This window comes from Panicum hallii, chromosome 8 (genome assembly GCF_002211085.1).
Source record: "Panicum hallii strain FIL2 chromosome 8, PHallii_v3.1, whole genome shotgun sequence".
Lineage (NCBI taxonomy): Eukaryota > Viridiplantae > Streptophyta > Magnoliopsida > Poales > Poaceae > Panicum > Panicum hallii.
The window spans coordinates 43,983,468-43,996,317 of record NC_038049.1 but is presented as its reverse complement, the minus strand read 5'-3'; the positions used below and the strand labels follow the sequence as shown (position 1 = coordinate 43,996,317).

Here is a 12,850-nt window from a genome sequence, read left to right as displayed (position 1 = left end):
CTTACACAGAGCGCTGTTACCCGGACGTCACCTATGTGAGAGCGAGCTGTCGCTTCCATGTGCTTTGGCGTGATGGTAGGCGAGGGGTTTTTTAACCTTATTCTAAAATTCGTTCCCGCAGAAAGTTAAACTAAGGACTTGAGGAGTGCTACTGAGGCCACCTAACCATCTCAGGCATGCACCCGTTCACGGACCGATTAGTTCACTTGATGATGGCCCTAGGATTAGATGAACAAGACGTGCAAGAAAACTCTTCTTCTTTTTGTTTCCCCACAATTTTTTGTCAGATGAAACGGGTCCAAATTCTGTGAAATGAAAGAGCGCTAGCTACTGACTGAGTTTAGTTTTAATCCATACTGATCTCTGTCAGATGAAATGAACTTGTGTGTTGACAGCAGCAGCTACCGGCTCCACCAATGTGTAGATGTATTGACAGGCATGCTGCAGAGATTAGGCCGTGCTAATCATGTAAGCAAGTTGCACACGATTGGAAAAAGCACATGCCGGACTACAAGCAGATGATGATATTTTAGAGCAATAGTACGTCTACGAAAGCCAACAAAAAAGTTAGCTGGGACTTTTTTGAAAAACTAAAGTTAGGTTGGACTTGGTAGTGCATCTTAATCAAACGTGATCAAGATGTCTCGGCAATTGGAAGGGTGAAAACTTGGATGAGGGTAAACGAGTCCTCACCACGGTGGAAGTAACATGCTTCGGAGTACTGACTCCCTGGAATTTCATGTTCAGGAAACAACCTTATTATTAGATAAAACTTGGCAATGGAAAGATTGTGATGGGCACATTCTCATCAAGTTGGGCTTAATTTGCGTTATTACACGTCTTATTGTGCGATGGTTTTTGCATTATTGTGCGACGCTCATTCTCCATTACAAAAACAACAAATTACTGAATTAGTGAGTGGTAACTGCCTAATTGGAAAAGAAGTGAGGGGACCCTGCCAGCCAAATGGGTTCCTGAATTAGTGTGTCGCTCATTCTCACACTAGATTCATGTCCCTATGTTCCTGAACTTCTTGGTTAACTTCTGATCTTCAAATCAAGAGCTAATTCTGCTCTGCTGGTCCATCTGGTGTTCAAGGAATGATCTCATTTTCCAGAATCAGGGAGCCTCTTTGTCCAGCTGCAGAGCATTATTCAAGAAGGAACTCACAGTGCTTTTGCATCGTGTGAAACCCAAACTTAAAGAGCGTTTGTTAGAATGGATAAACAATTTTAGATAAGCTTTTTGCTCAGTTTTATTTTCTTTATCACATTCTTTGTTTCTTGAGGCCTCCTTGTAAAGACTCTCTTTTAAATATTTATATATACAAATATTCAGTAGGGGATAACCATCCCCTCCTGTTGCTTCAAAAAAAATCAAGAGCTAGACACACATTAAGTCTGACAGTAAACATCATCAAATCAAATAATTATATATGGAAAAGATTAAATTCAGCAAAGAGGCTCATGGTGCACTGTGGGCTTAAACCAAGTGAAGAGGCTCAACCGCTAGCTAGGTTGAGACCATTTTTATTGGCTGCCTTTTTATTTTTCACGACACGGAATTTAACCATTACAAATAAAGTACTATAGTATGTCGTCCAGATGCAAATAGCAAACTTAGACATGGACTTCCTTCAAGAAGTACAGGGTGATAAGTTCCTTGACATCACTGCCGTAGGTGACACCGTCCTTGTTGCCATGAAGGTAGAAAGTCTCAAACGACCTTCCCAAGTTCAGCAAACATTGTGCCGCTAGCTTTATTGTGCCTTTCATCTCTATATAATCTCTGTTCATCCTCCTCCACGCTTGCTCCACCATCTCGGCGACTGCTACCATCGCCTCTTCCTCAGTCGTGCCTTATTCCTTCATATAGCACTCCACGACGCTGGGCGCATCATTCTTGCACTTTCCTAGCTGCGTGCATCGGTACATGTATTTATGATATACATAGAGATCCATCCAGGTACAGATGAAATGTCATTTTTTTCCAATACAAGAAGGTCATAGATTCTTTTGATATTTAGGATGTCAAAGTGGTTTTGAGTGTACATATTTGTCCATTTTTGCTAATTATTTGTTATCAGAAAAAAAAATAATGACAGCGTGATACCTTGATGATCGAAGTACCTTATAACGTGGCATCTATTTATATTAAATCTATATTCTACATCTGAAGCCTTAGGGAGTCTCCACGTGCGGGAAAGTGTTCAAGAACAAGCGGCTTGCTTTTTCTCTAATCTAGGCTGAATCAGTTGGTGTATGCAACTCATTCAATACAATGCAAAATTTCCTCAAACATAACCTTTTAATTTTCACCATCCATTTCAATACCTTTATAATTTAGATCCCTCAATGTTTGCTATTGATACCCATTCCAAATTAGTGGTTTTGTGTAATGATCAGTTACAGAAGGCATGAATTGATGAACAATATTGAAGCTGCATGTTAAAGTTAAACCAATACAATTATCTACGGGAGTACATCTCCTTTTTACCTAAAAATGCAATAATACATCTTAGATTCACCGCCTGATGAAATATCACTAGATTATTGCATCCGGTGTTACCTCTGTTTTCAAATATTTGACGCCATTCATTTTTTTCAAACTTTGACCAAGATAAAATTAGTCCCACGAGTGCATGCAGCATGCTTCAATTCTTTCTTTATTGGATTTTATCCATGCGTGGGACTTGCATAAGTTGAAAGCCCCTTTTTTCGATAGGGTTCCATCAACCCTGCTGCATACCTTTAAGATCCTAAGCTACTCCACGGCTAAATCAACCAACGTTATTCAGTTAATTAGTTAAGTAATCTGAAATAAGCACAGTAGATCTATAATCAATACTACTTTAAGTGGCCTTGTATGTTTATCTATTTGTTACAAATGTTTATAAAAAAGATGAATAGTCAAATGAAAGAGTCAGTGTCAAATATTTAAAAAAGGATGGAGTATTAGTGAAATTGGATGCAGTACCTTGTAAGCAGCAATGTCATTGATGAAACAATTTCTGCAGTGGCATGGGACATGTCAGGCATGTTATGTGTCCACTCGAATGCCTCATTGTTTACCACTTGGCCTGCGCCCGTTAGTGCTGTTAAGAACATCAACTGAAAGCCTGTCACCATAACCGCCACGTCTATTTGTTCTTTGAAGCTTGGCGTGCAGTTTTCATTTAACCATTTAGTCTGTTGGATGGAAATTTTTTATTGCAACTGTACCTGCACAATTAGAAAATATTGTTATTAAGCATAAAAAGATACCAAGCATGCTGGTTGGCTTCGTGACTATAACTCCGTAAGATAACTACGTACCTGTCTTTTTACATAAGCTATGCGGTACTTAACGGACGGTTCCAAAATATCCTCAATGTCATTGAAGGTACTTAATAATTTGATGTAGTACATGCGCAGGTATTCTGGTAGAAGGGAAACTGCGCCCTCATCCCATCTACAGATAATTATGATAAAGAAGTAAATTAATTAGTTTGATGACTGTTTAAATCAACCTCTAGCGAACAACTGAACCACACAGAACCATTTCATACAACTTCCTTGTAATCGTAATTTTATTAGTCTTCTATTCATGCAATATGCAAGTCACAACTGAAGTTACTTTGAGTCCCTTAGCTTGTTCTTTTTAATAAGAGAGATGTACGTTTTAAAATGATTGTACACTTACAATAAGCATATAATTGAGGTGCTGCACAAAATAGAGGGATCACAAGTAAGCTAGGAAGTGGAAGAGATAGTTTTAGAGCCCGCACTAAAATCAGGAGGAGGAGGAGGAGGAGGAGGAGGAGGAGGAGGAAGAAGAGGAGAAGATGACGATGATGAAGACGAAGAAGAAAAAGCAGCAGCAACAAAAGAAGAAGAAGAAGAAGAAGAAGAAGAAGAAGAAGAAGAAGAAGAAGAAGAAGAAGAAGAAGAAGAATATCACACCCGGTTTTAGAAAGGAAACTGAATACATCTTATATGTGCGCCAGAATCAAGTTCCACACATATGATAGACAATACAAGTGTATATGTGAAACAATATCATAACGAAAGAGAGTACCATAGTACTTTATTATATAACTAAAAGTCTTAATCTTAAGCGAATAAATAAATATTTATAACTAGCAGCGGACTTCAACTTCAAAGGCAGATGACTGGGAGACATACGCCTTGAACTCCTCGAAATCTTCAGGAAACTCCGAACAATTATCTTGTTCTGAGCAGCATTGGTTTTAAATAAGCAAACGTGAGTACACGTATAGTTGGTACTCAGCAAGTGGAGTAAATTATATGACATGTAAGGCCAAAATTAAGGAAAAGCTGATATGGTTTGATTGCGATAAGTATTTTAGTTGATCAAGTTTTACTTAGCAAACACTAACTAAATATAAGTATATACCAACCCTTAAACAAATAAAAGAGATAAGTAACAACAATAAATAAAAAATATCAATTTTGATCATCTTTAAGTTCAATTATCATGTGAGGGTAGAAGCCGCTCTTAACCGTGAGTACGGCTGATATATCAATTTTCACTCTGCAGAGGTTGTACACTTTACCCACAACTCGTGTTTCCCTTAATGTCCGGGTTTGCAAGGCCCTTAAATACTTTCGAGGTGAGTGGCAGGGATTTACTACGAGGCATTTACAAAGATTTCCTAACTTGCAACGGTCCGCTAAGATTTCAAACCGCAGTGATCATAACCCTCCCTAACGAGTCGGTACCTTAGCTAAGGACCATAAACAAAGCCTCCAAGAGGACCAAGCTATACCCCATCAACGCACTCCCCACTTGCCCTTTCGGTAAGACCATTACAAGCTAAAATTTCTAATTAACTAGCCAAGACCAGAGCCATGTAGTATTGTGGTTGCACTGTTTTTCTGGATGGGTCTCCATGTTCCAATTAATGCAATGATCTTAATTATCACTATAAAAGTATTCCAGAACATGAGTAAAACCTGTGTAGCATGATTTTCAAGTTATCCAACCAAAGTCTAAGTAAAAGCAACTAGCGTAGCTACAACATAAATATAACAACCCAGGTTTAATCAAGGAAGTTCAAAAGAAACTCGGCACATCCTTAATTGGGATCCATCATATTATAGACACATGCATGCATATAAATTAAATGTGTGTATTTAGAATGTTATTAGGATCGGAATATGATCAAGGACCACTTGCCTTCGTCAAATAACTGCTGCTGCTCGGGAACATCTTCAAAGCCTTGCTCTTGCGGATCCTCGAACTGCGCACCGTCTATCGTAACACGCAAGTACATACAAATAAATAAATGTGATAAATAAGAAACAGTACACTAAATAATATAAACAGAGTAAAACAATATTATAAAGCTATTGTATACGTTGCAAGGGTCGCGTGAGCGTGAGAATCGATGAAAACGGAGTTAAAACAGAGAAGTTATGGCTATAACATGATTCCAGGGGATATTTGTAGAAGATTTGAAACTAGAAGTGCTCCGAACAAAGAAACCAAGGGTTAGAATGTAATTAAATCTTAGATCTAGGGTTTAGATTGCAAAACAAAGGGGCTAGGGATGGCGGGTTCTATTTTATAAAAGGACAGGGGCTTAAACAGAAGAAAAAGGTTCTATTTGTGAATACTTTTGAACTGCTATGGACTGCGGGTTGATTTCTATAGAACTCAGGGGCTAAAGTGCAAAATACCCTAGGATTGACCGGTATCGGGTTATTTAACCCCGGTCTAGATCTAAGCTAGACCGTCGGATCTGGATCGGGCGGCTGAGAAGCGGCTTGCGGCTGCAGGGCGGCGGCGCTGGCGCCGGCGGTGACGACAGACGGTGGCAGGCTCGCTGGAGAATCGCGTAAACATGATTCCGGCCACGGTTTTGATCGCGGGCTGCACGGGAAGGACGCGGGTGCTACAGGGAACACATCTAGGGGGCTAGGTTGGCGAGACAGAGCCGAGGGAAAGGCGGACGGTGGTGGCGTGCGAGAAGGCAGGGAAACAAGGGGAAAAAGGGCCGGAGACGATGTCCACCTCCACGCGGAGCTTCTGCAGAGGACGGGGGCGACAGAGCGGCGGCGGAGCGGCGAGACGGCGGCGTCCCAAGCTTGGCGGCGAAGGCGGCGGCGCGGCTAGGGTTGCGAAGCAAAAGGCGGCGGCTGCGAGATGTGAGGAGCCTAGGGCACAGGCGGCGGCTTTATAGGGCGGCCGCGGAACCTTGGCATGCGGGCCCGGGATGCCGCACGCGGGTGGAGGCTGTGAGCCCGAGTCCGGCTCGAGGTCGGGGACGATCCCGACAAGCGGGCTCCGCCTGTCCGCGAGAGAGAGAAGGGAAAGGAGAGGGCTGGAGCGCGGGTGGGCCGTTGGGCCGGGGAATGGAGGCGCGGGGCCGGCTGCTGGACTGGGCCGCGGGGTGGAGGGAAGAAAAGAAAGAAAGGCCAGCTAGGCTGGGCTGAGAGGGAAAGTGAAAGAGAGAGTGGGCCGGGCCAAAAAAAAAGAGAAAGAAAAAGAATTGCATTCAAATGCATTTGAATTTAAATTTAAAATTTAAATTCAAATAGAAGACAAACAGTAAAACAATGCGATGCGGCATGAAATGCATAAAATTTATATTTTCTTATATTTCTTTTTATGGTTAATGGTTAAGTAAATTACTATTAATTCACGGTAAATGCTCTAAAATCAAAATGATGGAATAAAACCTTATGGATCCTAAAGGAATCTAGCAAAATATCCTTTAGCGAAATTTATTTAGGTTCCTAATTTGAAAATTAGGGTGTTACAAAGGAGAGGAGGAGGAGGAGGAGGAGGAGAAAGAGGAGGAGGAAGAAGAAGAAAATGGTGGTACCTCTGTAATGCCTCATCCAACATTTGGGACTCCTCAAAGGTGGCACGCAAACAACGCAAACAACTTGGCAAGTATGATTCGTGCAACAGAGCTTTCCTCCCCATGGAACACTGTGATGCTGTAGAAGTAGCACTCCACCATTCGGTTCCAAGTGTAGGTTAGCTTCACATTATCATAGAGATCCCTCCACCATCTTCACAAGAAATTGGTTAAACCATGTTGTTGTTATAAAAGAACACAAGTAACGAATAAACAGGGTGGAAGAACTAATATTTCAACTTACAGTGAGAGGGAGAGCCCCTGTGCTGCTGCCTCCTCCTCGCGCCCAGCTCCAGCAGCTGCGTCCGACGCGGTCGCTGATGCTCGGCGCGGGAGCAGAGGAGCGCGCGTGCAGGAGGCCGGCGCAGCAACAGCGGCTCGGCCGGCAGCCTGAGGTGCGGCATGGCGTCGTCAAGGTCTACCTCCAGCACGTCGCGTGTCTCCTCTCGCGGCTCGACGACGTCGAGCGCACAGCGCCGAGCATCAGCGACCGCGTCGGACGCAGCTGCTGGAGCTGCACGCGAGGAGGAGGCAGCAGCACAGGGGCACAGGACGCGGCATGCGGCTGCTGCTCGCGAGGAGGAGCGGGCACTGCGGAAAAGATTAAATTCAGAAAAGAGGATAATGGTGCACTGCGGGCTTGAACTAAGTGAAGCGGCTCAACCTGCTAGCTAAGTTGAGACCATTTTTTATTGCTGCCTTTTTATTTCTTCGTGACATGGCATTTAACCATTACAAATAAAGTACTACAGTGTGTCGCACTGATGCAAATGACAAACTTAGACATGGACTTCCTTCAGGAAGTACAGGATGATGAGATCCTTGACGTCACCGCCATAGGTGAGACCGTCCTTGCTTCCATGAAGGTAGAAAGTCTCAAAAGACCTTCCCAAGTTCAGCAGACATTGTGCCGCCAGCTTTATTGTACCTTTCATCTCTATATAATCTCTGTTCATCCTCCTCCACGCTTGCTCCATCATCTCGGTGACCGCTGCCATCGCCTCTTCCCCCATCGTGCCGTATTCCTTCATATAGCACTCCACGGCGCTGGGCGCATCATTCTTGCACTTTCCTAGCTGCATGCATTGGTACATGTATTTATGATATACACAGAGATCCATCCAGGTACTGAAATGTCATTTTTTAAATACAAGAAGGTCGTAGATTCTTTTGATATTTTAGGATGTCAAAGTGGTTTTGAATGTACATAATTGTTCATTTTTTCTAATTATTTGTTATCAGGAAAAATTAATGACAGTGTGAAACCTCGATGATCGAAGTACCTTTAAGGTGGCATATATTTATATTAAGTTCCTATTCTATGTTTGAATCCTTATGGAGTCTCCATGGGCGGGAGAGTGCTCAAGAATGGCTTGCTTTTTCTCCAATCTAGGATGAATCAGTTGGTGTATGCAACTCAATACAACGCAAAATTCCCTCAAACATAACTTTTTAATTTTCACCATCCATTTCAACACCTTTATTACATCCCTCAATGTTTGCTATTAATACCCATTCCAAAATAGTGGTTTTAAGTAATGATCAGTTATCCGAGGCGTGAATTGATGAACAATATTGAAGCTACATGTTAAAGTTAAACCAATACAATTACCTAGGGAAGTACATCTCCTTTTTACCTACAAATGCAATAACGCATCTTAGATTCACCACCCGATGAAATACCACTAGATGATTGCATCTGGTGTTACCTGTATTTTTAAATATTTAACACCATTCATTTTTTTAAAACTTTAACCAACAATATTTATTCAGTTAATAAGTTGAGTAAAGTGAAATAAGTACCAGTAGATCTATCATCAATCGTACTTTAAGTGGTCTTGTATGTTTATCTATTTGTTACAATTTGTTATAAAAATGATGAATAGTCGAATGAAAGAGTCAGTGTCAAATATTTAAAAATGGATGGAGTATTAGTGAAATTGGATGTAGTACCTTGTAAGCAGCAATGTCATTGATGAAACGACCAATTTCTGCAGTGGCATGGGACATGTCAGGCATGTTATGTGCCCACTCAAACGCCTCATTGTTTACCATTTGGCCTGCGCCCATCAGTACCACTAAGAACATCCATTGTAAGCCTGTCGCCATAACCCCCACATCTATTTGTTCTTTGAAGCTCGGCATGCAGTTTTCATTTAACCATTTAGCCTGTTGGATGGCAAATTTTGATTGCAATTGTAACTGCACAATTAGAAAATATTGTTATTAAGCATACTAAGATACCAAGCATGGGACAAAAAGCTACTCAAACAAGTTGATATAGATTAATAAAATTGAGAAATTTCATAGCTGTTGGTTGTGTTCGTGACTATAACTCCGTGAGATAACTAGGTACCTGTCTTTTTACGTAAGCCATGCGGTACTTAACTGACGGTTCCAAAATATCCTCAATGTCATTGAAGTTACTCAATAATTTGATGTAGTACATGCGCAAGTATTCTGGTAGAAGAGAAACTGCGCTCTCATCCCATCTACAAATAGTTATGATAAAGGAATAAATTAATTAGTTTGACTGTTTAAATCAACCTATAGCGAACAACTGAACCCCACACAACCATTTTTTACAACTTCCTTGTAATCATAATTTTATTTGATTCTTTTATTCATACAATATGCGAGTCACAATTGAAGTTACTTTGAGTCCCTTGCTTGTTCTTTTTAATACGAGAGATATACATTTTAAAATGATTGTGCATTTACAATAAGCATATAAGCAAGTGGTGGAAGAGACAGTTTTACAGCCTGCACTAAAATCAGGAAGAAGAAGAAGGGAATAATCGTACCTCTGTAATGCCTCATCCAACATTTGGGACTCCTCAAAGGTGGCACGGACATCGAAGGTGTCATCGAACAGGACAAACAACCCGTACAACTTGGCAAGTATGATTCGCGCAACAGAGCTTTCCTCCCCGTGGAACACTGTGATGCTGTAGAAGTAGCACTCCACGATCCGATCCCGAGTGTAGGTTAGCTTCACATTGTCATAGAGATCCCTCCACCATCTTCACAAGAAATTGGTTAAACCATGTTGTTGGTAAAAAACAAAAATGAATAATGAATAAACAGGGTGGAATAACTAATATTTCAACTTACAGTGAGAGGGACTTGAGCTCCTTGAGATGGACACTCCTAAGAAGGTTGAGGTTCAGCCTCGCAAGCTCGAGAATCATGGCATCGTGTTCATCTTCTTTCTCATACTCAGTGATATAATGCACGGCCTCTATTTGCCACATCAATCGAGGGAGCGGAATCTCAAGGCTGCGGGAAACCTGTTCCTCCATGGGAGACCTAAGCTTGCCTTTTGCAACCTCAAGGTGGCGCCTAGTGAAGGTGATAGCATCATCTAGGACCATCTCACGAGGGACCGCCATGTGAGCAGCATTGTACAAGCTAAGCAGGCCCCTTGGGTCATTGCTTAAATTCATGTTGAAACTACCGGTGCCATCTCTGAATTTGTCAAATACATCTACATGATGCATATATTCATCAATATGTCAATGACCTTTTATATAACTTTTATTGTATAATAGTATAGGCGCATTCAAATGTTATAAGAAGACTATATGATGATAAACACTTTTGTTAGCTTCTGACAACTATTTACCTGCAGATACCCAAAATCCATGTTGCCTAAGGAGACGAAACCGGAGGGCAACCACATGCAGGTCATTGGAGTTGCCAAAGTCCAACTCCTCATCGTGGACACGACATAAGGCCTCGTCGATCTCCTTGACGAAATGGTTATCTATACCAAGGCGTTCAAGCGTGTCCACCAACTTCACCGTGTCGGCCATGCTCATGGCCTTTGCAGCCTCAAACATCCGCTGTACTTCCCCATTAAGTTGATCCCTCCTCTCTCGCATCCACTCCTCCGACCTCTGCTTGTGCACACACATACTTATATAATAAATTATTTAAAGAGATAAAAACATATAGCATGCTGGCAGCTAATAAAATTATAAATGCATGCCTGTAAGGGAGAAGTATAGGTCGCAAAGAAATCGCCCCACAAACTGGGTTCAAAGGCACTGATGGCCTCCTTGTTAGCAACAATATCGTTGCTCGCAGCCATATGAGCTGTGTGCACGTTACCGTGACTAGCTGCAATGCTTAATCAACTACTTGCACAGTACAGCTTGCATTGCTCTGTGCCCCTGTATTGATCTCCACTTATAGGGCCTGCTGCTGGTTAACCGAGTACGCTAGCTCGCAACGGAGCACGTCTTAAATGCCTGAAAGTATTTTAAAATACACAGAAAACAAACCAAGGAACCTAGCTAATAAGCATCGGTTAAGGCTTCGTCATGTAACGGCGTCAGCGAGATCGAGCTACCATTTTGTTAGTGGAATAGATCTACTTTTTCACCTCAACTTTTTTGTTTTTCTAGTACTGATCCTCAACTCTAATACCGTTTGATCTTGGAACAGGCCATGTACTAGAACAGAATGGAGCGAGATAGCATCATATTGTTGCTTTCTTGGGCCTCTGGACAATCAGTTGCTATGTGTTTATTTCTATGAAAATGGATCTAAAATGTGAATCTAGTTTCCTAATTTTCGATATCGAGCGCACGTTGTACGTATGCCTGTATTCAGCATTATGATGCTACTTGCTGTCTAAGAACTCCACAGCAGTGCGGGCATTGAATGGGAAGCAGTGGCCAGGGAAGGACGACGACATGCAAGGGATGGGGCAGATTGGACGAAATTAAGACACTGTTATCCTTATCTATAGTATCCATAACCATGTTGAAAACATTCTTTTTCTAGCAAGGGCATATCTGCTCTATGAACTATGAAGAATGCACAGTCCTGTTCTGATGCTCTATGTTTGCAGCTTTCTTTTAACTTGCACCCAATTATTTGCATAGGTTTCTTATCTTAATTCTTTTCCTTGGTTGCTTACGTTATCTTTCTTTCTAAACAGATGCTAATTGTACAGCAAGAAAATCAAATACTGCGTCATGAATCCATATCTAGACACCATTTTATAGGTGGGTTACTACTGACAGGGGTCATGCGCGCCAGCGACCATCACGGAAGGAGAGTGAGGTGCAGTGGAGCTGCATATGTGTTGTCAGGATCTTCTTGCTACCTTCTTGCCACCATTCAGAAAGTGTTTGCGTGATCTGTTCTTCGACGAGCATTCCGTCTGAACTAGTATGGCAGTGAAGGAAGTCTTTATGCGATTTTTCTGAACTGGTTATGACAGCAGACTGCTTCTCTGTAGTACAGGCACTCTGCCACGGCGGCGCCTGTGATCCATGAGATGAGAGGACGTGGCAACCGTGTGATTTGACTGTTCTAATCGTCGTGTTTCCTCCTAACTTGGAACACGTTGCTGCATTTTACTTGCTGCTGCTGCTAGAAGTACAGCATTAGCAGATGCAGAGAAGTGCCCGGCCCCTTTATGTATGTCGTCAGGACCTTCATGCTATCATTTATCGATTTCGGACTGAACTTGTGCTTCCTAATAGGTTATGACGAGAAATTCACATCAAGACTTGGGCTTGATTTGCAGCTCCAAGGCAAGGAACAAACAGCGTTAGTTTGCCTCAAAAAAACGAAAGCTCCAGTCACAGTCAGGTCTGAAAGGGGACGAGTATGATGATGATCAGGGTCATTCAGCGATCGATTAACTCAACATAGCAGATTAGAAAAATTAGAAAAAAGGAGATGAGATGCATCATTCATGGGTGCATGTAACACAAGAAGCCTAGTTCTTCCACTCTGATCTTCCACTCTGATCAGTTCTTCAAGGCGATCTTTTTCTCCTGGATTGTGGTACCATTGATCTCTCTATTAGTACTCCCTCATTTTCCTATACTCTCAGTTTGTGCCTTCTCATTAGGAAATCAGTTATTGTCCAATGCTCCAGGCGCATGTATTTATATTGCTAGCTTATTTTATATTTGAGCAAGATTTACTTTACTTTTCTTTCTTGAAAAAAGGTTTACTTTT

The 12,850-nt window shown here is 41.8% G+C and overlaps 1 protein-coding gene across 1 annotated transcript; it reads right to left on the bottom strand.

Moving 5' to 3' along the window:
- Nucleotides 1–3,206: 3,206 nt before the first annotated feature.
- Nucleotides 3,207–10,992, bottom strand: LOC112872404 ((S)-beta-bisabolene synthase-like). Its single transcript, XM_025935481.1, has 11 exons — nt 10,860–10,992; nt 10,494–10,767; nt 9,983–10,355; nt 9,673–9,891; nt 9,225–9,360; nt 8,822–9,070; nt 7,797–7,944; nt 7,341–7,459; nt 7,113–7,258; nt 3,315–3,450; nt 3,207–3,221 (listed from the first exon to the last, which is right to left on the bottom strand). Exons 1-11 carry the CDS (start codon nt 10,959–10,961, stop codon nt 3,207–3,209), a joined length of 1,917 nt encoding a protein of 638 aa, XP_025791266.1. The 5' UTR covers nt 10,962–10,992.
- Nucleotides 10,993–12,850: the final 1,858 nt, after the last annotated feature.

Bases quoted from the DNA above. Each gene is read 5' to 3' on its own strand.
- LOC112872404 (XM_025935481.1), bottom strand. From the start codon at position 10,961: ATGGCTGCGAGCAACGATATTGTTGCTAACAAGGAGGCCATCAGTGCC. The intron at 10,356-10,493 runs GTAAATAGTTGT...TGCATCATGTAG, and splicing joins TGGATTTTGGGTATCTGCAG to ATGTATTTGACAAATTCAGA. The intron at 9,361-9,672 runs GTACGATTATTC...AACTATTTGTAG, and splicing joins TTGGATGAGGCATTACAGAG to ATGGGATGAGAGCGCAGTTT.